The sequence below is a fragment of the Muntiacus reevesi genome, chromosome 18, assembly GCF_963930625.1.
Source record: "Muntiacus reevesi chromosome 18, mMunRee1.1, whole genome shotgun sequence".
Taxonomy (NCBI): domain Eukaryota; kingdom Metazoa; phylum Chordata; class Mammalia; order Artiodactyla; family Cervidae; genus Muntiacus; species Muntiacus reevesi.
Window position 1 is genome coordinate 1,422,183 of NC_089266.1, and position 24,467 is coordinate 1,446,649.

Below are 24,467 nucleotides of genomic sequence, written 5' to 3' on the forward strand. Positions count from 1 at the left end.
GCTAGAGTATAAAGCACTGTCAACTGTGATTTGACTCTGTGAGCTTGATTTCCAGTGTAAAAATCCTGCATTCTAGCCAGTGCAGAAGAGCACTTCATCCTCATCAGACCGCGTGGTCTCTGACGGAGGCGGCACCACAGGAGGCTGAGGTTCCCGTTGCTGTTGCTCCCTGTTTCCTTCCCAGCGTCACCGCACTGGATTTTCAGATTGGAAACTCTTGGTGTGGTTCTTGATGTTTGCACGCGTGAGTGCTTGGCTGCTTCAGCCGTGTCTGACTGTTTCACAGCCCCATGGACTGGAGCTGTGGGTTCCCAGGCGAGGATACTGGAGTGGGTGCCATTCCCTTCTCCAGGGGACCTTCCCAACCCAGGGATCGAACCTGGGTCTCCTGCATTGCATGAGATGTATAGCCGGAATTATTTAATTCTTTGGAGAACATGATCCTGGAACACTTCAGGTGTGTGGTCTGAACTGGCCAGAGTGTGGGCTCCCCGCCCCACACCTCTCCAGCATCCCCCCAGCGCACATGGACCCACTTTCCCATTCGCCATTCCCTGGCAGAGATGTCGTCAGCATTCATGTTAAGGAGGGTGTTTGGGCTTTTCCAACCTAGAAAAATTCGTTATATTCATGAAACACAGAATCTTTATTTATTTTTTAAGGTTTCATGTTACTTTCTGAGAGATTTTAGAACTTCTGACCATTTTGTTAAAAAATACCAACTAAAAACATTAATAGAGTAATGGAGAAAAATAAATTTCAAATTTGCAAACAGAGCCCTGGTATCACCAGCCCTGCCTCCCCCAGACAGCTGGGTGTCGCTGGGTCTTTCACCCGTGCAGCTGCCTCAGCCTGTTTGCGGGATGTTTGTCTTCTCTAGAAATTTCAGCAAGAGGGACTGGGAAGTGAGTCCTGCTGGGGTGAGAGGCTTTCACTTTCCCTTTCAGTATCCTGGTTACTACTTTTTATCCCCAGGTGATCTTTTCAAGATTGTTCTCCTGTTAAGTGGAATGAACTGCCTCAATAGAAACTGTATCGAGTCTGCACTCTGACATCGTGATGTTCTTGAGACTTCTTGTGGAGAAGTGCAGTGGTCCGCATTGACTGACGTGAAGGTGTGCCGTGCGTTGCGGCTTCCTGCCAGGAGCGCAGTGGTCCGCATTGACTGACGTGAAGCAGAAGGAAACCTCGGGCAGTGCTGGCCGTGAGCGGTGGCGCCGGCTTCTCCAGTGTCTGGAGAGTGGCTCACGGGCAGCGCCCGCCCGGCGGGCCCTACGGGTGAGAGGAGGCACATGCCTACACCACGCGGGCACGGAGCTCTTCAGGTGTGAGGTGGCCTCTCACTTCATTTTCTGTTAATTTTTTTTAAACCTTAATAGTCAAGTGCTTTGTATTTACAAAGCTGCAAATACTATATATTCTCATTGAAATATTTTCATAAAAGGAATGTGATTTAGCCTGTAGAGTTAAAATATTGTATTGCAAATGATTTGCCATTTTCAAATGATACTGATTTGTCACATTTGCAGTAAAACTGTCTTTATTAGCTGCAGCTTCAAAAATAATGGGGACACTGAATTGTTGTCATAGATTATATACATTTCGACCCTACGCTAGGGTAAGGAACGTTATACTTAACTTTTTTCTTAACTTTTAAATTGTTATGTTACGATCAAATATTGCAATCAATTTTAAGATTGGTGTTACAATTGAGTAAGAAGCCAAGGTCCCCACCTCTTGTATTTTGCACATTTGACCTTAATGTAAGATAACTTTCTTTTGAAAAAGGAGCTTTATAAGACCAAAAACTCATCTGTAGAACTTCATTCTTTTTATGGGAATTTATATGAACATACCCATTTGATATTTTTATGTGTAGCTATTTTATACTCTGTGCAGATGTGAAGGTTTAGGCATTACTTTTAGAGTATCCATTTTCCATCATGATAAATCTGAATTCTTTTCAAATGTGAGACCCGAAGAGCAAGTGTGAAAGGCCAAGAAGGCCTTATGTAGTGCGTTTGAGGAGATGAGTTAAACCTTAAAGAGATCACGTCAACTGCCAGCTTCCAGCAACTGTTCAAGGACGTGGGCCTGGCCACCCACCAACCAGTCACGCACTTTTTAGCAGGCTGAGTATTGGCTAGTGAACCGAATGAAAGTAATCTTTGTTCTCATCAATCTTAGATGCTGTTCGGAGGAACCCACATTAAAAAGCAAAGAAGTAAATAGCCACACATGTGATAAATGCTCTGGAGGAAAAGGAAAGTGACGAGAGAGCAGGAGGGTGGTCAGAAGAGGTGAGGTTGAGGTTGAGACCCCAGGGATGGAAAGATGAGGAAAGAGTTGAGCCCGACAGGCAGGAGGAGGACCACGTGTGCAGGACCTGGGGGATGGGCTCTCTGGGGGGTGGGCTCCCCTGGGGGGTGGGCACCCAGGGAAGGAGCAGCCAGCCAGCGTCTGTCTGTCCCATGCACTGTCCTGGAGGCTGGCACTGCTTACCTGTGACCGTGGCTCACGACCTGGTGACGGAGCGTGGTGCCCGTCAGCTCCCCGTCCTTATCAGGCGCATGTGGAACAGCTGACGCCATGTCCTGGGATGGGCAGGCCCTGGGGGTTGGAACCACCTGCCGGCCTGCCGGCACGGAGCTCTGGATCCAGTAAGAGGCAGCTCAGTCCCCCGCAGTGCTGCTGGCGATCCAGTGAATGGTGTAGAGCACTTATCTGTAGCCTCCCTGCCACGAGTTCGCGGAATCAGCGCGTGTTTGCCAGCTCAGAAGGACCCAGACACGCAGGCCCTTCGACCGTGAGGTCACGGCTAGTTTGGGTGAGTGGGCTCACAGTGGAATCCTGACTGCGGGCCCCCCCTGCCTCCCCTAAGAGCACAGCTAACCCAGCGGTGACTGTGGGTGCTGGGAGCCGTGCCCACACCCAGCAGTGTGTGAGGCAGGCAGGCTGCCCGCGTCCGTGCCCTCTGGCCTGACTGACTGGAGCTGGGAGTGACTCCTTGCTGCTCAGGCCACCTTCTCTGCTGCCCCGAGTATGGGGCGCTGGATTGAACAGGAAACTGGGAGCGAAGTGACCGGGGTTTTCCTCTGACCTGCAGTGCGCTCTTAGGCATAGAAAGACTTGGTTAATTAATGTTGCCTGTTCCATGTATTGGGGCCACGGGGACTGCAAGGGGCATCGCCACATGGCGCCCCTGCAGAGGCCCGCCGGGGTCACAAAGCACTCCCGCCTGTGGGCTCCTCCGTGTAGACAGCAGGGGAATTGAAACTCGATTTGGGAAGTTATGTCTTATGTTGGAAAACTGCATATTCTTTCTGTTTTGTTTTTCTCAGCAGTCAAGGTCGTTTCTTTCTGAACTCACAACAGTTCTTTGTATGCTATTGGGACCATATATGATTGGTTCTTTTCCCAAAAGTACTTAATTTTGAGGACTTTTCCAGGGTCAGAACTCTTAAGCTTCTTAGTGTTGTCATTGTCTGAAAACAAGGTGGTTGGTTTTTGTTTTTATTTTATTTTCTGAGGGAATTACTTGTAATAGGCTCCAGAATCCAAAATAGTTTTTTTTTTTTTCCCCAGTTAGATTTTAAAACACGTCTGCCCATTGTAGAGTATCATCTGGTCGGCCACTGTATCTCCGTCTGTGTTGATTCGTTGCTGTGTTCTTCTGGTCTTTGGATACAGTATTGCCTGTCGAGTTAAACTCTCCTGTAGTTTCTGTACAGAATTTCATATCCTTTTCATTTAGTGTTGTACCATTAGCGTTTCCTGGAAGGCGGTGATTTTCTCAGAGGACTGGTAAAGTGTTCATCTGGACAGTGGATGTGAATTTTTTACTTGCATGGACAGTTTTTTCCAGTATGCACACGTGAGTGTTTCGTGAAGTGGTGGTGGTGATGGGTCATCCTGTGTGCCGCTGCCCGGTGAGAGCGTGGTACACGACCTCAGAGCTCGCCCAGCTCTCAGTGCCGCCTCCTGCCAGACACTGAAAGTGCGTGTTTAATTTTTCAGGGAGTAAGGTTTTATAAAGAAATACTGTCTGCCACTCTGAAGCCTGCATTTTAAAGAAGGGGCTGTAATTCTTATATAGGCTTTTGAAAATGGTTGATACCTTAGCAGTGAGGTTGCTCAGTCGTGTGTGACTCTTTGCAGTCCGGTGGACAGTACCCGCCAGGCTCCTCTGTCCATGGAATTTTCCAGGCAGGAACACTGGAGTGGGGTGCCATCCCTTTCTCCAGGGGGTTTTCGCGTCGCAGGGATCGAATCCAGGTCTCCCGCATTGCAGGCAGACGCTTTACCCTCTGAGCCACCAGGGAAGCCCCAGTTGATACTGCAAGATAACAAAACTGGACACTCCAAGTGTAAGACATGTGCATTTGTAAGCACTTAGTAAACATACAGCCAAACTCTCATTTTCTGTCTCCAGGATGGAGCATTTTAATAAAGCCCTTCATTTTTTGGTTACACCTGTAGTAGAATTACTAAACTGCGTTTACACTTTGTGTTATATGTAAACTGGAATTGGGTGAGACTGCAGGAATACGGTTAGAAAACTGAGACAATTAGCTTTAAGTCATTTCGGTGATAAGTCTAATTAGAAAACCTGATATTAAAAGATTGTATTCGTGAGCAGTGGCAAGAAAATGGCAGTTTATAAAATAAAGTGCTGACTTCTTTCCAAAAGTCTCATTAATATTGTGCACTACTTTGTTTTTCTAACTTATATGCAAGAGAAATCTGAAGCTGCTTAAATTAGAAGTATTCTTTTCAAAATTCTGCTTAGGCTGTTATAACCTCGCTTAGTCTGGAGAGGTGTTTAATTTGAAAAAAAAAAAAATTGCTTTCAAACAAGGTTTGGGTGCTTTATAATGTGACCGACTGATTTTGGCTCTTCTGGGAGTTTTGGGTGGTGCACATACAAGGTGCTAGTGAGATATTTGCAAGCGCATTCAGCTGGACTCCGCTTAATTTAGACCTATCCTCTGAGCAAGGGGAGAGTCCTTACATTTCTTTGAATGTAAGTAAACACTGTCTTTCTCCCTGTGAACCAAGCAACAGGCGTGAGTGGTGGCACTTTGGAGGATGCTTCAGCGGTAAAGGTGAAAACATGTGCTGTGTGTCACTTCAGTACCTGCGATGTTTTCTCCAGAAAAAAATGAATAAAGTCATTTTTTAAAAAGGTCAGTCATCTCGAAGATAAGGAGCAGTTTTAAATGGGTTCTTTGTGGAGACCAGGCAGAAGGAGCACATCTGGAAGGGCAGGTGAAGGAAAGCAGACGTGAGCTGCAGGGGGCGGTGATGCAGGAGTGCATCATGCCTGGTGGCACAAGGAGTTCGCCAGCCTCATCACTGCGTCTTTCTTTGAAATAAAAACTAAGGGGGAGACAGACCGAGGGCCCATCCAGCAAGAAGTATTGCCTCCTGTCTTTATTACCAGCCACATCCTTAGATTGGAATGAGAAGTCTCAATTCACTAACCAGCTTTAACCTCAAACATTTCCACTTTGTTCCTTGTTTATATCTGGCATTTGATTCTTGCTGTAAACCTTATATATAAGTAAATGCCAGATGGAAGGGCTTATATTACACAGAGTCTATTCATAGACTATTTAAAGTCTCCTCTAAAGTCTATTTAGATGTGGCCTCACCAGGATATTTGCAGGGCTGAAATTACCAGTGTATACAAATATGAACTGCTGATTAAAAAAAAAAACAAAAACCTAGGTCGCTTTTAAAGGCAAGTTAATAAATTTCCTATTGAATAGATGTTCTTTAAGCATAGGTATGGTGAAGCCTACCTAAATGCATATTCAGGAAACATGTCTGCCTGGCTCAGTCTGAGGATTGTTAAGACAGATGAAAAGTTTAGGCACATTGTGGGTGTACAAGAAAACCTTCCGATGCCAGTCGGGCACCACCACCCACCAGGTCAGCTCGCGGCTGTGGTCAGTTTAAGGAGTAAAGAGATTTCTGATTTTCTCTTACCTCTCGGTTGTGTTTCCTCTTTGAAATACTCCAGACTTGCAGATAGAAGGGCTTAAAATGCATGGCAGCTGTGAGAGCCACTGCGCCGTCGGACTCGGCTGTTTGGGACACAGACCTCTGTTTTGTAGTTTACTGCTCTTCAGGACATGTGCGCTGTTCACGGTGCTTGCCTAGTGTTGGCTCCTCTGCGTAAAGAAAAACTGGATGTTAACTCGTGTTATGTCATCGTTTTTAGAATGACGTGTATGCTTAGATCTCAGAGGAAAACCTCTCGCTGCTTAATTATCATGATGATACAGATTTCCTTTGAATTTTAGTATTTCTTGTACTACCATGTTTACTCTTAAAAAACTATTAAGTAGTGCTAGTCTCATAACTGGGGCTTCACTGGTGGCTCAGTGGTAGACAATCAACCTCCCAAAGCAGGAGACGAAGGTTCAATCCCTGGGTCAGGAAGATCCCCCGAAGAAGGAAATGGCAACCCACTCCAGTATTCTTTCCTGGGAAATTGCATGAACAGAGAGCCTGGTGGTCTGCAGCCTGTGGGGTGCAAAGAGTCACACATGACTTGGCGACTAAACAGCAACAGCAATCTCGTAACTAGAAGGGCCTCCACGCATAAAAATGGGATGCTTCAATTAAGAAGCGCTTATATTTTTCTAATTGACTTTTATTCACAGTGAATTTTCTGCCATTTATGAGACATACCTAATCAGCCTGCAGTTAAGTTCTAGACATTTTACAAGATTAAGCATTTTAGTAACAAGCTAAAATCTGCTGCAGTACTTATAGTTCACATTTGATTGAATTTTATCAGCTCTTTTCTTTCTAAAGTGTGATTTTTACCTGTTCACCTGGTAAAAAGACTGCTCTTAAACAGTTTGCATTGATTTATTTACCCGTCATGCAAAGTTCAGGTGTCTGTTGCAGAAGCAAATTAATTTTTTTTTTTTTTTTTAATATTATTTTATTAGTTGGAGGCCAATCACTTTACAACATTTCAGTGGGTTTTGTCATACATTGACATGAATCAGCCATATAGTTACACGTATTCCCCATCCCGGCAAATTAATTTTATAACAAACTGAGGTTTTAAGTTCCTTAGGGTCCTGTTGCCAGAATCCAAGTAGGAATTCTAATAGTTGTTCTCATTTGTGCTTTTTTAGCTGCTGACTCAGTTACAGCTGTAGGACCATTGACTTTTAACTGCGCGAGGCTCTGGGAGCTCACCTCTGAAGGCTGTGGGCTGTGTGGGACATTTGAAAACTGGCTCTGGGGGTACAGAGAGGAAAGCGGCCAGAGCTGCAGTAACACAGGAAGTAAAGCACCTCTGAGTCACCACGCCAGTCTTCAAAAAGAGAAAACTCAGGCTTCAGGTCACAGTTCAGATACGTCAAAGGAAGGCCCGATGCTTTTCTTGTGAAACCTAGTTCAGCTCAAGTAAATGTTGCTTGAAACCTACTTCGATCACAAGATAAAGCTAAATAAATTTCTAATATAGATTCTTAATGATCTTGGCATTTTTACAAAGCTTTTTAAAAACCTAGCTGGTTTGGTATAATCAGTATCAAAAGATAACATTAATTATGAGGGACTTCCTGGTGGTCTAATAGTTAAGACTATGCTCCCAGTGCAGGGGCCTGGGTTCGCTCCCTGGTCGGGGAACTCGATCCCAGAGGCTGCGTTTAAGATCCAGCATAGCCAAATAAATAAATAAAAATAATTTTTTTTAGAAAAGATATGAAATCCAATTTTGAATAAAATACTATGTGCAGACCTGAACTGATTCTGGGATTGGGCTCCTCAGGATCACTTCTTGTGGGACTTGTTAAAATTTTGATTTGGTGAAACTGTGCTAGGCCTAGGGAATCTTTGTTTTTAAGGAGCACCCTCTTCAAAAATTCCTGTCACAGGCTCGATGGTATGATATTTTAGACTTCACATGCCAAAGGACAAAATCAAGGGCATTTTGTAGGTATTTGTGTTAACAAGAGAGAATTCAAACTTCCACAGACTTTTTATTGAAGAAATCCATAATAGAAAGTTGTACACAAGTGTTTTTAGTGCAGGTTTACTAATGAGAGATTCTTCAGGAAGGGGACAGGTGTTGCTCACAGGAGGGGTCCACTGTCGCCGGGATCCATGGCAGGTGCGCACCGTTCATGCTACTCTGGACCGAGGCCACGCAGCTCACCCTGGGGAGAGTCTCTGCCTTGCACGGGCGGTGCTGCCATTGAGCATGTGATCCTAATGTGAGAGACCTGGGAAAGTTCTGTAGGATATTCTTCATGTTTGCCTCTGGGCGTGGCCTTTACTGCAGCTTTATCCTCACTGTTCTTGCATAGCTGAGTGGATTTCCAAGTATGGATGCTTTTTTTTTTTTTTAACACTTGCATTTTGGTCTGAAAGATGTTGCTAGAACTGTATTTTATTTTAGAAATATGTCTGCTGCATGTTTGCATGAAATGGAGGCCCACTATTTTAACCTGACAGCAGAGAACATGTTCTAAGTGGTTGGACATTGCTTATAATTCCAGGAATGCTGATTGTCAAAGTGATTTTTGCATGCATGTGCGTGCTCAGTCATGTCTGACTCTTTACGACCCCATGGTCTATAGCCGCCAGGCTCCTCTGTACATGAGATTTTCCAGGCAAGAGTACTGGAGTGGGTTGCCATTTTCTTCTCCAGGGGATCTTCCCCACCCAGGGGTTGAACCCTCATCTCCTGCATTGGTGGGTGGATTCTTTACCACTGAGCCACCTGGGAAGCCCCTACACAATGTATTTTGCCTTTAGGCTTGGATTGAACTCATCGGGAAATATAGTCAAGTCTTCCCCAAAGTTGATTTTGAAAAGCCGTTCAGTGTTCCGCTTTAGTGGTTGAAGGTGTGTTCTTGTTGCCAAAAAACTTGGTTTCATCCATTAGTTGAAAAATCTCAGCGAAAATTTACCTCTGCTGAGATGTGGGCCTGGTGTGGTAGGGCAGGTCAGCATGCACAGCGTTTCTGGCTGACCAAGCTCGTGGGCCTGGTGACAGTCCCGTCCGTGAGAGCGGATTGAGTCTTTTGTTAACAACACTGGTTCTGCAAGACAGTGTAGACATCAGGTGTTTCCTGCAGAGTCCCTGCTGGCGAAGTCTGTGGGGTTTAGTCACTCAGTCCTGTCTGACTCTTTGTGACCCGCAAGGCTCCTCTGTCCTTGGGATTCTCCAGGCAAGAACACTGGAGTGGGTTGCCGTTTCCTTCTCCAGGGGATCTTCCCGAAGAGTCTGCGGTGTGGCCGTTTCCGTGGTCTGCAGTGGCCTCTTCTGCTCCGCACTCTCGCCGCCGGCCGCCATGCCGCACGTCCGGGCGCAGGCGGCGCGCTCAGGCCGCGCCTTCCGTCAGCCCGCCTTGGCGTGGGCCCCTTGGGGAGATGCCGCTGGGCAGGGCGGGCGGCCCTCACTTAGCTCGCAACACCAGTTGCCGGACACTCGTCAGCCCTCAGCTGCAGCCTCGTTTCCATTGTTGCTTCTTGTGAAGAAGTCCTGGGAATGAGCTGTTCTGTGAAAAGGGGTAGCTTTCCTGCCTCGCTCCTCCGCGCTGTGGCGTCTGTTCCGGGAGCTGGGCTGGCGCCGCGGCGCTCGGCGCTGTCCGCCCGCCTCTGGGGTCACCGCGCGTGCGCCTGGGCCCCTGACCCGCTGGGTCTCTGCCGACAGAGACAGCCTTTCTGACGCGTGCCCGCTGTCCGGGGCGGCGTTGCGGCCACTCGCCGCTTAGGCTCTGCTCTGTAAAGCTGGCGCGAAATGTGGTTGATAGAACTCCTAGAATCCGGTTCAGGGGATGCCGGAGCCAGCTGGTCTCACTGTCAGCCTGTCTGCCTCTCGAGGGGGCGTCGTCAGGCCCCGGCTTTGTCAGCAGCGGAGCCTGTCACCTGACGGGCGCCGGGCCGGGCGGCCCTGCCCTCGTGGGCCGAGCGTGCGCGCGCGGGGGAGAAGCGGGCCGGCCGTCAGAGCGCCCCGGGCCCCTGAGGCCAGCCGCAGCCACCTGGAAACTCAGCTCAGGGTTGCACACAGAACAGGATTAAGAGGCGACCTCAAACGTCTTAAATTTAAAAAGTCGTAAATGCGGAGTGGCTTTTCTTTGGGAGTTATTAAGAATTCTCTTCAATAACGTGACACGTACTGAGGAGAGGTAAAATGGCGCCCTGAGCCATAGCCAGGGAAGAGTGAGTCTGGAACCCGTGGTGTTCCTTGCCCAGTTCCTGAAGTTGCTTCTGTGTTGGCCCGGGGACTGAGCAGCACAGCCTGAATGGTGAGGCACAGCAGAAGTGCCCACTTCAGGGCCCACAGGCCCACAGGTAGAGGAAAGGAGAACTTCACTTTAGATCAGTTGTACAAACTGAAATTGTTGCCTAGGGCACAACTTTGGTGATTATCCTTTGAACCAGGGGACTTCCTCATTTTACCCGCCTTTAGATTGAGGCTCAGAGAACTGTAGGGGCTTGCCAGATTGCTCAGCGTTGAAGAGAGGACTCGAATCAAAGTTAATGCTAGACAGGGGAAGACTTCCGATCACCTCTGAAGTGGTTAGGGCAAAGGGTTTGAGGGAGGTCGGCCCCTGGTTTTTTACAGTTCGTTCCCAGGCCCTGGGGGAGGTGACGGGCTGCCAGGCCATGCTGAGTGAAGTGTCGGAATTCCACTCAGCCCAGACAGAGGTTCCTGAGAACACGGATGCCATCATTCATTTTCTGTGTCCTTCATGGTTGAATTGCAAGTAACACACATTTTATATATATTTTAAGAAATGTTTGTTTATTTAGCTGCTCCGGATCTTATTTGCAGCTTTTGAACTTTGGTTGTGGCATGAGGGATCTAGTTCCCTGACCAGGGATCGAACTGAGGCCCCCTGCAGAAGGAGCTCGGAATCTCAGCCACTGGACCACCAGCAAGGTCCTTTTTTATCTTTTAATTTGGATTTTTTTAATTTTTGAGGTTGTAAAAATACAGATTTCTCTCTGTTGTTTCCCCAGTAGAGGTCTTTAAAGCTCCTGTAAGGAATTTCCCCTAAGTTACCGATTTCAGAAGAGTATTCACCCTTCTGTACCATGTGTGTTCACACTGCACATGTGTGTTTAGACCTATATTGTCTCAGGACAGGTTTGGGGGGAAACATCACCTCTTAACAGTCAGGGGCCTCCATTATAACCACACTGTGTGCAATAAAAGATCATTGAGTTTATTCTTAAGATTATCATTCCTACTCTCAGTCTTCTCACTGATGGAGGGTCAGTCATATCACCTGTGATATAAAAGATGAATTAACATCATTTTTTTTGACTGAGGAGTTATTCTAAACCAAAACATGTTTTTCAGAGGAATAATATTTTAAAGCATTTCTTGTCCTTGAATAGATATTGGCCAAATGTTAGGGGAGAAGGCAAAGGGCACCTTATTTAGGACCTAAAATATTAGCAGTAATCCACACATTGAAATGTGTGAAAATGAATTAAAATGTTTTTATTTAGATTTTGTACAGTGTCAAGTGCACAAAGGACTTTGTAGATAATACTGATGAAACTTTCTTCAGTAGAAGTTGAAACTTGTTATTGGGAGCCCATGCGTATTTGTTTAATATCATCATGTGATTTTGGTGAGGTTATGAATTCCTGATAAACAAAGGCACGTTCTGAGACACCCCCCCCCCCTTAGGGAATGCAGTTAAATCAGGAAGTTTAGTGAAATTTAAAATATTTCTTTGTATTTGTATAATAATACCAAGAGGAGACCAAATGGGGATGATTTTCCTGTTTTAAGAAGAGAATATAGTCACTCAGAACTGCCAGATTACCTCGTCCATATTTAAAATTTTTTTTTATTTATTTATTTGACTGTGCTGGGTCTTAGTTGCAGCATGTGGGATCTACCTCCCTGGCCAGGGATGGAATCCGGGACCCCTCCATTGGGAGCATGGAGCCCTAGCCACTGGACCACCAAGGAAGTCCCTCGTCCGTATTTTAAATACCGAAAACCAAAATCTGTGTACTGCAGAGCTATACTTATCATGGACCCGCGAGTCCGCATTTATTGACGGAATTAAGAATTTTCTGGATTACAGGTAGATACTGCATACTGTGTCATCTCCACTGTGTTTTGCAGCAAAACACTTCAGTAGTTTCACCTGATTGCAGAGTGCCTTATGGCAGTTCAGGTTGGCTTTGCTGCCGCAGGCGTGCTGGGGCCAAGCTCACGGGGAGCTTATGGTCCTTCGCTTTCTAATCATCTACCTCAGTTTAGCAGTTAAGTGTTAGTCATACTGACTCTCTTCAACTCCATGGACTGTAGCCCGCCAGGCTCTTCTGTCATGGGATTCTCCAGAAGAGAATACCAGAGTGGGTATCCATTTTCTGCTCCAGGGGATCTTCCTGACCCAGGGATTGAACCTGGGTCTCCCACATTGCAGTTCTCCAGGTGTGGTCCCTGGGCCACAGGGATCCCAGAAAGCCTTTAAAAGGAGGCTTTGCGTTCTACACTCTTCGTGGTGTCTCTGGGAAGTCCTCTCCTGTCGCCGGGCAGACGCGCGCCAATAGCAGAGCAGCATGGCTGCAGCTGCTGGAGCCTCCACACAGGCTGAACCCCAGACACGCAGCTCAGCGTCCTCAGCTGAAAACACGAACCAGTGAAGTCGCTCAGTCGTGTCTGACTCTTTGCAACCCCATGGACTATAGCCTACCAGGCTCCTCCATCCATGGAATTTTCTAGGCAAGACCACGAGTGGGTTGCCATTTCCTCCTCCAGGGGATCTTCCCGACCCAGGGATCGAACCCGGGTCTCCCGCATTGCAGGCAAAGCCCCAAGGAAGACACACACCAGGCTGCCCTAAGATTGTCCTTGATCTAGCAGTAAAGACTGTTTCAGATCTCCACATGAAGCACTCTGGACGCCTTGATTGAGCAGTAAAGTTTGTTTCAGGTCTCCACGTGAAGCACTCTAGACACAGCAGACTCCTAACACAGACCACAGTCTCTGGAAGCGCCTTGGTAACTGGCCATGTTGTGTTTGAATTCACTGTATTTTTCATGGAAAGCCATTTTTCCTGAAACAGACAACCAGCTTACTCACACTTGGGCATTTGATGGGCTTTTTTTTTTTTTTAAGAAAATGAGTGAAATTATTAGCCTGCCAATTTGAGGAAAATAACTTTGTTGCCACTGATAAAACTTGAGCTTTCAACTGAGAAACAGAATTTAAGAAAGCTTGTGTCTGCTTGCCACTGTGAGCTTGTCAATTTCCCAAGCCGTAAGGCTTCTTAAGAGATCACGATGATAACAGTGAATATGATTTTCTCCATATTGCGTCTTGTACACTTGATTGCCTACTGTATTCTAGGACTTGATGCTACAAAGTTGTTGGGGGATAAAAAACCCATTGAGACTACGAGGTAGACTTTTTAATAAGCTGTCATTTGTCAAATTCTGGTGTAGAAACAAAAATATCTACAATTGCAGAGGCTGTTAAGATATTCCGTTTCCAGTGGGCATTCTGTAGGAGGCTGGACCTGCTTAACTGGCTCCAGCTGACTCCCCTTTGGTGACAGCGTGGGTACAGAAGCAGTCAAGTTCCCACTCTTTACTAAGCTCACGTGAATGAGTTTGTTGGTATTTTTAAATGAATTAATGAGTAAAATATTTGTTAAGCTGCCTCATTTTACTTTCTAACATGGTATTGTAGCTGTAATCCACTTAAAGTCTCCTTGGGATCCTGAAGAATCTTAAGTATATAAGGGGAATCCAGAGACTAAAGTTTTGAGATCTGCCGCTTTCAGGCCTCATGAGTCAGAGTGTGGCCCCAGAAATCACCTGATTGCAGAAACTACCTACAGGCAAGACCTTTCGGTGACTCTCTTCTGCATCAGGGAGGCACTGCCTTCCAGAACCAGACCTAGGGAACAGCTTCTGGCAGATGGGTGCTGGGCTGCCAGAGATCCAGTGGGTGTGAGCCCACAGCCTTCTCTGCGTGGGTGCTCTTTGCTCACCTGTCTGTCCGCTGTTCACGGATTTCCCTCAGGAACGTGTTCCCATAGCTTCAGGTGTCTGAAACTGCCTGGTCTAGGAGCAGTCTGGGCCGAGAGAGTGTAGGCTCGAGGGCGTCTGTCTGGGCTCGCCTGTGCCCTCGGGTCCCTACCTTGTTCATGCTTTGCTCCTGTCTCAGAAGATGACCACCTCTCACGTAAACTTGAGATGGGAGGATATAGACAGAAATTCTCCCACCGGGATTGTATTTGTATGTTTATCTCGAAAGCAGTTTGCTCCTTTTCATTACGTCTTCCCTGTGGACTTGCAGCTGTGTGGAAATGCGTGCGTGGAATCCTCTTTGAGGGGGTGGTCGAGGGGGACGCTCGTGCAGAGACTGAGACTCCCAGGCTTCGGCGGAGGCGGACGTTTTATGCATTTTTAGTGGGGTCAGCTGCTCCGTCTGAAGTTGGTGACTAAGCAGAGTATGTTTGGATTAAGTGTACAACCAGACAGTTTAACATAAACTGTTGTAGCAAAGTCTTCCATTTCTCAGTGCTAATAACGATTTATTTTCTTCTTGTTTTCAGGGTGAATCTGTAAAATATTTCCTGGATAACTTGGATAAACTCGGAGAACCAGTAAGTTTTCAGGCAACGTGTATGTTTATTGTCGCTAGAAAGCAGTAGCCAGGATGAGGAAATTTGGAGAAATTATGTACTGAGCCATTTCCTTTTTCCTCATGGCTGTATACGGATTGTTCTTGCTTCATTTTTCCCTCCGTCTCCCCTCCTGACCGCTGCCATTTCCACAAGGAATGCCCTGCCCACTGTTTCATGAAAGTAAAACTCTTCAGAGAAAGAAGTTTATGCTTGAAAAGAAGAAGGTGCATGAACGAGTCCAGTCGCAGCCTTTGCTTTTCTGTAAGCAGAGGTTGAACACAGAGTGCTGAGTTCAGAACTTTCCGGCGAACGTTGTTTTCCAGTTCAGGACCCCCGTTTGCAGGGTTGGAGGGTAGGAGGTTGGATTCTCAAGGCTGTGATGCGGGCGGAGTCACCCTTGCCAAGGGAGCCACCAGCTGGACCGTCCCGCGGTGCATGCCCTGTGGCCCTGAGCCGGCAGAGGCCAGCGCTGGCCACTCTCCACACGAGGCTCAGGCAGAGGCCTCCCTGGAGGAGGCTTAACGCTGCTCAGGAGGCCCCTGAGGGCCGCTGCTCTGGCGCTGATGCCTCCCGAGCCTGCTCCGTGTGCCTCCTCCTGAACCCTGTCCTACTGTAGAGCCTCATGTGGTCCTAAGGGGTCTTGGAAATGTTTAACCCTGGAAATAAAATGGAAGGGGAGCACAGAATGAGCCCTGTTGCAGGTGGGAAGCAGCCCCGTGTGTCCAGCCGTGTGGAGAAGGACCTCCGTCTGCTCCCGCGGGACACACGTTGCATTTTCCTGGGTGTGTTGCTTGGTGGCACTGGTCCTCCCTGCACTCAGGGCGTGTCTCCCCAGACTCGGGCGTCCTCGGGCGGTCTCTGTGTAAGCCCCTGTGTGTGTCTGTTTGGTCCACTCCATCCACTTCAGTGAGACTGTGTGTGAAGACCCCGCTCACTGTCACTCTTCCGTCGCGTTAGATTGTAGTCAGCCTTAAAGAAAAGAAGTACCAGCCAAGTGGAGAGAAGCATTGGTGGATAAACTCAGTTTTTCAGAGTTATTTCATGTTTTCCAATTCAGATAATGTGGACTGACCTGTTCTGGGTTCACCTTTCCGTGGAGCCTTCCTTGAGCACATCAGTCATCACGGGTCCCTCTGCGTTCAGACCCCACTGCTTGTATTACAGTTGTTGATTGATGTGAGGTTGGCTGGTCTTTTCCCCTCTTTGCCTGAAGGCAGGGACCTTGTGTCTTGGTTCTGAAGAGCTGAGTTCTTGCTGCTTAGCGACAGGGTCTGGCATCTCTTCGACATTCAGCAAATGCCCTGCAGCCTGCCAGGCTCTCCTGTCCTCGGCTGTCTCCCAGAGTTCGCTCAGATTCATGTGCAGACCAGTTAATGGTACACTACACTTTCTCACTATTCCTGAATCACTGAGCAGGAAACACTTTCCTCTTTTCCAGGAGTACATTCCGTCCCAGCAAGACATCCTGCTCGCCAGAAGACCCACCAAAGGCATCCACGAGTACGACTTTGAAATCAAGAATGTTCCTTTCAAAATGGTTGACGTGGGTGGCCAGCGGTCAGAGCGGAAGCGCTGGTTCGAGTGCTTCGACAGCGTGACGTCCATACTGTTCCTCGTCTCCTCGAGCGAATTCGACCAGGTGCTCATGGAAGACCGCCTGACCAACCGCCTGACCGAGTCTCTGAACATTTTTGAAACCATTGTCAATAACCGGGTTTTCAGCAACGTCTCCATAATTCTCTTCTTGAACAAGACAGATTTGCTTGAGGAGAAAGTGCAAATTGTGAGCATCAAAGACTATTTCTTAGAGTTTGAAGGGGACCCCCACTGCTTAAGAGACGTCCAGAAGTTCCTGGTGGAGTGTTTCCGCAGCAAGCGCCGGGACCAGCAGCAGAAGCCCCTGTACCACCACTTCACCACGGCCATCAACACCGAGAACATCCGGCTGGTGTTCCGCGACGTCAAGGACACCATCCTGCACGACAACCTCAAGCAGCTGATGCTCCAGTGACCCCAGAGGCTCTCCGCCCTCCCGCCTCCCTGTGTTCTGTTTGGTTTCTTTTTAAAATAGAAGTTTACAGCAGGAATTAGAACAGTCTTGATTCTGGGTTTAACTCCTTGGAAATCTCAGTCCTCCTCCCACCACTCCCGGTCCCTGGCGGAGGGCTGCCCGAGGTCGCAGCTGCGGCCTCCGTGGCGGGGCCCTCCTCCCACCAGGCCTCAGACGAGCTGTCCTTCCGGCTTTGAACCTTGCGCTTCTCAAACAGTGCTCCTGTCGTGCCGCGTGTCGCCGCAAGGCGAGGTTTTGCGCTCACAGACCTGGACCGAGCAGGATGCCTATTCCCGCCCGCACGCGGCAGCCGCGCCTGTGCGCAGCCTCGGTGGCCTGTTGGGAGGGGAGGGCCGTGGGGAGAAGTTTGCTCCGAGGGGTGGCGGGCCGTAGACTTCCCCGGGTTTGGCCTTCACGTTGTTTGATTGCTCATATACCCAACAGTTGTTCTGAGTTTCTGTGGCTCCTGAAGGCGGTACCCCGCATGTGTCTTAGTTTACGTCAGGATGTCTCATCTGAGGCTGGTGGGAGCTCACGTGTGGTTCGGTGTGCACAGGCACGTGCCGCTCCTGGTGTTTTGATCAGGAGTCAGAAGAGAGGAGTGCAGGTCGCCTCTGTCATCCTTAGATAAGTCACTCAGGTGCCCTGCCGGAAGCACTCTGGCCACAGCAGCAGCGGGAGAGTGCAGCCTGAGAACAGGGCTTGCTGAAGACACACACCCCTTCCCAAGGATGTCTTGTCTTACTCTCAGACTCTGAGGCCCCGTCTCAGACGCGGTGGGTCCCACAGTGGGAGTCCCTGTCGCACCGTCACGGAGGTGGTTCTTTCGCACTCCTGCCTGTTCCCGTCAGCTCCACGTGGCAGCATTTATGGGGTGTTTTGGGTTTTGGGGTTTTTTGGAGCTTGCCAAGGGCAATATTTTCCTGTCAGACTATCCAGGAAGCCATTGTTTGAGGTTCTCGTTCCTTCTCGCTGTGTCTCTGAGAGGCTGTACATGTTCGCGGCACTGTTCGTGGAATTCTAGCTCTCCTGAGCTGCGTTTGGAAGGTTCAAGGATTCTCCCAAGAATGAGGAGTTGTGTTCCAGTTCCTGCTGAATGATGGTTACATGTGACCTCCCCCACCACGCCCCAAATTAAAACGCACCCCCCAAGGAGCTTTGCCATTACAGACGCATCCTCCGTGAGCGCCTCAGAATGGCTGGTTTGCAGCATTAAGAGGAGCACCCTGTAGGTTACGTGGTGCTGGAATTGGGCAGAGGAGCAGGTGTACAAGGGACAGTTTGGGAAGTCGGATGGTTTCCCTCCCTTTCCTGAGAGTTGTGACTGACTGTGATACCGGCCCTTTACTGTACAGCTGACTGTGTTCTCAGGTGTTTCATAGGCAAGCAGTCCTTGAAAGACTGGCCAGAATTGCGGATCCCCCAGCCCTGCCCGGCCGGGCTCTGGGTCTGTGTTGCGGGTCGGGTTAGGGTAGGACTCTGCCGGGGCCTGACCAGGGGTTGTCGGGCGCCTGACTTTTCTCGCATCTGAAGCTCCTCCGTCGTCCCCTCCACAGCTGCCCGTGTGTCTGTGGCCTGGAGATCCTGTGCTGCTGACCTGAGCCCTCCCTGTGACACAGGCGTCCGTAGAGCAGGGCCCGCGCGTGCCTGAGAGTTGTGTCCAGCGCTTCTCACCAAACACGAGTGTCTTGTTTAACCTGCAGAGTGAATCATTTCAGGCACAGCACCTGCGTGTTACATGAGACTTTGGTGGAGGTCTGTGCGTCAGTTTAGCAGGAGGTGGTGTTTCCCTCCAGTGAGGGCTAAAGTCTGTGTGTGCAGCGAGGAGGGATGGTCTCAGTCAGGTCCTCGTTCAGTTCTCTGACATGAGCCACACATACTGCCGGACAAAGCAGAGATCCCCATTTTGAGCACCACAGTCAGATGTTAAAGCACCAAAGAGATGGGATACTGTTCTGTGCATCTGAGAGTCCTTTCCTGATGTGCATGAAGTCTCAAAGTCAACTTTCTTTTAATGTAAAACCTCGAGTATATTTTGAGGCAGTAAATTACTCATACAGGCTTGCAGGTTCACTCTGAAGGCTTTAGCGCACATGTTTTATATACTGTATTTTTAAACCATGTGAAAGAGTCCTATACCTGCATCATGAAAACCAGATACTTTTAAAACACCCCTGTGTGAAGGGGAGGTGGAGATCAGGGACTCAGCTGCAAGGGTGCTCATAGTTTTCCCCGTGCCAGTTCCCCCACCCCAGTCTCAAAATGTAATTTGAATTTAAAATTCTTCACTGTTTTTAATTTTCTAAGTCTTCATGGTTACAATTTGGAGTAAAATGTGCCTAGTTTTCCATTACATTGTGTTCTTAGGTCTGAATGTCTTCTTGTTTAATTCTTGAGAAATGTCACACAAGTGTCTTCATTGACCTTGACGAACCTTACAGTATACAGAGTGGCCTTAAAAAGCAAAGAACACCTCAAATTTTTGCCTTTTTTTTTTTTCTTAAATAGGGAAGAGTTTTTGTCAGATATTTTTTCTGAAGATCCAAATAATTTAAAGGCGTGCCTCTGCCACTTAAATATTATTTTTAACAACCCACATCCTTGCGTGCTGCCAGTGTTGTGTTAAGCTGGAATCGTCCGTTGTGTCATCGGGAACGGGCCCTTGATAGTGGGGCACAGCAGCAGCCGAAGGAGGCGTCATGGAAGCCACACCACGTGTGCTTCACGTGGCGAAGATCCTCTCGTCAGCCTCTGGTGAGGTTGCCAAGAGAAGTCCTTGTTCAGTGGTTGGTATAGAGCAGGAAGAAGTTGGATTCCCCGAACCCCAGGAGTGATTAGAAGTGTTGATTTACATGCACAGAAATCATGGGCTCCATAATTGTTTGTAAGCAGAAATGAGTAAATCTTAACTTCCAGCATCTGCCCAAATACTTGTATTTATGCTTTTGGTAGGATGTTATTTTCAGCATTAGCACACATATCCGGTTATGCCTTATTTATATGAAGAATAAAGTTACCAAGTCATGTTCTGCAATGTTCTGAAATTCAAATCACTGTGTGAGAAACCCTCAAATCGGTGCTTTCATCACATAATGAGACATTGCGGCAAAGCCCCAAACCACGCCGTCTGAAACAAGATTCTCTCCACTGCAGTCTGTGGAAGTGTCGCTTCTGCGCGTGTATTGAGCAGGCTGCCTGTCAGTGTTAACCCTCCGTTTCTTGTTTGAATCCGTGAAATCATGCCTGTAAATCTCAGTCACACATTTGTAATAATCTCCCTAATAAACCTAGAGAAAGTTACCGTTACCTTTTCATTTCTTTTCATGAAAGAAAGTTAATCGAGGGATCAAGAGCACAGATTCTGCTTGTGTCTTTTTTTTTCCAGTTGAAAATCTGACTTTGTCTTTCACATCGTTTCAGCGTGCAGAGTTATATCGCCCACAGGCGAGCTGCCCACAGGTCTGTGCTGCTGGACTAACGTGCTGCTTTTCCCCCCCTTCCCTCTCGTGATGGGATCCAGGCGGGCTTTCAATGTAGTGAACACGAGGACGGGGGGAGTGTGCGAGTGTGTGTGTGTGTCTCCACGTTCCAGATAGACAGCAACATTCCCATTACTTTATGGTACGAGGTCAGGGCTTCATAAGTTTGTAGAGAGATTAAAGTGAAGTCTAAACCTGGACACTTGGTCATCAAGTTGAACTTGTGGCTTTTTCAGCACCATCAACTTGCTCCTAGCCTTGGCATGTTAGCGTAGCTTGCAGCACACTGCTAGCATCCTTGTGTCTGTACTTGAATGTATAGTTAGCACATAAAGAACTCATCCTTGGCGGCGTCTAGGTCTAAGCGTCTGATTTCCAGGGGCAGAGCTTACATGGGACAAAAAAGTGTTAGTGGTAGGGCAGTGATTTCTGGGTCGGTAAGAGATTTTGTGGCCTTTCCAAAACTGCATCACCTCTGAGTGATGAACATTTCCAGATGGACGGAAGCAGGGCTCCAGGGGGCATCACACTGTCAGTTCAAGAACTCTCCTGATAGGAGGCTCCTTACTCAGCCTCTGATCTGGGCTTGTCTCTGGAAAGCCTGTTTGTAGTATTTCTTGCCACAGTTAAGTGTTGTGTTTGTCCTCAGTCATGGCTGTTTAGGGGTTAATTCTTGGAAAGGACCTGTAACAATGCAGCAGACTATACTGTTTACCCTTTCTTTACCTCTTACTTGAAAGTAGAATTGCAAAATGTTGAAATGGCTTTTCCCTGCTACTCCAGCCTGGTGGAGCTCATTTACCACAGAAGCCTTATCAAAAAGTCTATTTTGTAACAACCTGGTAGATACTGTACCTAACAACATGATTTGTATTAGCTCTGTATCAAAGTCATTTGCGGCTTCAGATTTTTTATACATCTATCTTTTTATAACTGAGTACTGAGCACATTATCTGGTAATTGTTGTACATTTTTTTTTTCTGTCAGTGCTTTAGGATTGGCAATAAATTATTTCTACAGGAGGTCTGAAAGTGGAAAGAATGATTTGATTTGATAAAATGAATTACTAGTCATCAAGGCTTTTTACTTTTGTACATATTTTGCGAAAATTTTGCCTCTTGCTATTAATATTTGCTTTGTAAAAATTACTGACGTTTAATAAACATTTATAAACTGTCCCATACTATGATGTTATTTAAACTAACTCTTTGATTAATGTCAAGAGTAAAGCAGATACTTAAAGTCTGAAAGAAGTTCCGCCCAGTGACTGGAACCTTAGAAATTTCTCTCTTGGTAGATCTCTGACGATATTTTGTCTTAAGTTAGTCTATAAACGTTTCCTCACTGAAGAAGGGATGTGGACTTGAAGAAAGTTCCCAAACATTCGTTTTGATGTGGCAACCAGGAGCAGGAAACACCACCTTTTCTCTCTGCTGCTCTTAAAATCACTCGAGTTGTGCACAGGTGTCTGGGCTCACAGTTTGTCCACCTGCGAGTCTAATGCTGTTACGTCTTTTGTAGCTGAAATGGCGTTTTGAAAGCAAACGGATATGATACCACTCCTTTTTTTGTTTCAAGGAACTTTATGATTTACCGAAAAATTACAAAAATAGCAGTTTCCTGAAACTCCACACTGGGTGACAGTTTCCCCAGGTGACATCGTGAACTGTCCTAATTAATATCTTGCGTTACACTCATGTCCCATAGTAATCCATTTGTTAAAATTAATGAGCCAGTGTCGATCCTTTATTCTTACCTAAAACCTGTACTTCATTCAGATTTCCTTAGTTTTCCTGCTGCCCCTTTCTATTCCAAGTCCATCATCCAGGACACCTTCCTACGATGACATGCCCTGTCTCTGGGCTCCTCTGGGCCGTTACTCCTCGCAGACTCGCCTCGCTCTGCTGGCCTGGGCGGCTTGAGGAGGAAATGCTGGCTGGCGTTCAGTCAGCCGTCCCTCTGTTGGGAGCGGCCTGGTGTCTTCCTCGTGATTGGTTTGGGCTCTGTGTCTGGAACCTCAGAGGTGAGACAGCACTCGTGTAGATACATCATTCGTCCTTTCCCTTTGCGACTTCCGCTCAATTAGAAGTCGTTCGATGACTTTTGGTCTGGGTACACCTTTCCTTAACTGCCGTTACGGGAGACAGCATGTGCTTTTCTTCCCCGGAGCAGAGTGAAGGGGCTTTTCCTGCCATCGGGATTGCAAATCAGGTGTGAACAAGCATTCGTGGTGATGGCTGTAATCCAGGACTGGTTGGTTCCAGGCATTTCTGGCAAAATAAAAACTGTGCCCAAGAACTCAACATTTACTGTGAGATTTCCCTCTTAACCGCAAGAAAAATGGAGAAAAGTCTGGAGGTACTTCCAAATCTACGAATACCTACCAATTTGTAGACTGCAAACAGGCTTTCTTTGGGAGATTTAAGATTTTTTAAAATTGAAACTAAACTCATGTGTGTGTGCATTTAATTCTCCCAAAGCAAACCAAGAGGTCTTTAAAAAAAAAAAAATCCCACAACCTTTCTTATTCTGTTGTTGGAACAAGAGAATATTCATTTGTCAGTGGAGACGGCTAAAACCTGCTGTCCAGGAAAGTGCTGGACGCTGTCGACATGGCCGATGGCAGTCATATCGCCCTGGCACAATGGCCTGCCCCGTTGCCCAGACTGTGGGTTTTTGGAAGAAAAAAAGAGACTTCTGTCCTTTGAGAACGCAGGAAACTCTCAGTTCATAGGTTAAACCAGAAGTTTGTTTGGGCGACAGGAAATCTGGCAAACCCTCCAAAAAACAAAAAGACTCGGGCACAGTTTTAAAAGCCATGCCATGTAACTTTCCGTCGGGAGCGAGCGGGGCCCCTGGCAGAACTGCAGCTGGGGCAAGGAGGGACAGAAGCACTGTCCCGACTTCCTGGGCGTCTCCGTCTGCACGCCCACCACACCGAGAGGCTTCCGGGGGCTCCGGCCCCAAGGCGGCAGAAGGACGTTCCCTCCAGAATGAGTGATCGCATGGAGTGTTGCTTTGTCTCCCCATGAAGTTACATGAAAGGCAGACAAGCAGTGAAGCCTCTCTGAGTTGATCATTCTTTTGTCGGCCGACTTCATGGCCACTCTACATTTGGGCTGGATTTCCCTCCTGTGAAACGTGGGGGAAGGGAGAGAGCAAACTCCCACGATGCCACGAGGCCCACACTGTTGACCTCGGGAGAGGAGCAGTGTGCGTGTTCTCTTTTCCATTCTTCTCCGTGGAAAATCCCAGTTCTTGTCAGCTTTGTGAGAATTAACTCGCCGGTTTCGTTTGACGCCAGAATGAGGCCACTGAAACTTGCTCTTGAGAAAAAGACCGTGGTGGCGCCCAGGCTCCGCAAACAGCGCGTGGCGTCCAGGCCGTCCCTGCGTTTGTGTCGCGGGGTCTAGTTCTGGGGGACGATGCGGAGTCAGTGTCCAGAGGGTGAGGGTCTTCTCGGGTGCTCCAGCAGGGCCGATGCACACTGCCCATGCAGGGGGCGCGTGTTCCATCTCTGCTCGGGGAACAAGAGCCTGCGTGCCACCACGAAGATCCTGCAAGCCACGACTAAGACCCCGCACAGCCAAATAAATAAACGAATGTATTTTTGAAAAAGAGGACGTTGCAAAGCCGGGTGGCTGCCCGGCTTTACGGCAACAGTAACCCTCAGTGTGACACAGGCGCCCTAGACAGCGCGCCCTTTCTTCGTGTATCTGCGTTTTATTCCTGGCTGTGCCGGGTCTTTGCTGCTGCGCAGGCTTTTCTCTAGTTGCAGTGAGTGAGGACCACTCTCTGGGGGGGGAGCACGGGTTCTGGAGCGCAGGCTCAAGGATAAGCCTGTGGTGGCTCCATGACAGACAAATCGTCCCAGATCAGAGATCAAACCCGCGTCTCCTGCTTGGCAGGCAAGTTCTTTACCTCTGAGCCACCAGGGAAGCGCCGGCAGAGCCCTTTCTAAAGCACAAAATTTTGCTCAAACCCCCGCCCAACATTCAAGGCATCAACCTCCCTCTCCCGCCAGCCTCCCCTTCCTGCTTGCTTCATTCCAGCTGACCCACGTGGCTGCTTGCCCCGACGCCGCCTCTCCTCTGGTTCTCTCTGCCACGGGCAGAATCCTGCTAAGGGCTTCCCTAGTGGCTCAGCAGTTAAGAATTCGCCGGGCCCTGCAGGAGACGCGGGTTCTATCCCTAGGTCGAATTTATGCTCTCGAATTGTGGTGCTGGAGAAGACTCTTGAGAGTCTTGGACAGCAAGGGGAGCAAACCAGTCCATCCTAAAGGAAACCCTGAATATT

At 48.0% G+C, this 24,467-nt stretch overlaps 1 protein-coding gene across 1 annotated transcript in view; it reads left to right on the forward strand.

Moving 5' to 3' along the window:
- GNA13 (G protein subunit alpha 13) overlaps positions 1 to 21,352 on the forward strand; it is a 30,804-nt gene extending 9,452 nt beyond the window's left edge. Inside the window, exons 3-4 of the mRNA XM_065911038.1 lie at positions 14,571 to 14,621; positions 16,081 to 21,352. Coding sequence (XP_065767110.1) covers positions 14,571 to 14,621; positions 16,081 to 16,653 — 624 coding nt within the window. The 3' untranslated portion in view covers positions 16,654 to 21,352. The remainder of the gene's footprint in view (positions 1 to 14,570; positions 14,622 to 16,080) is intronic.
- Positions 21,353 to 24,467: the final 3,115 nt, after the last annotated feature.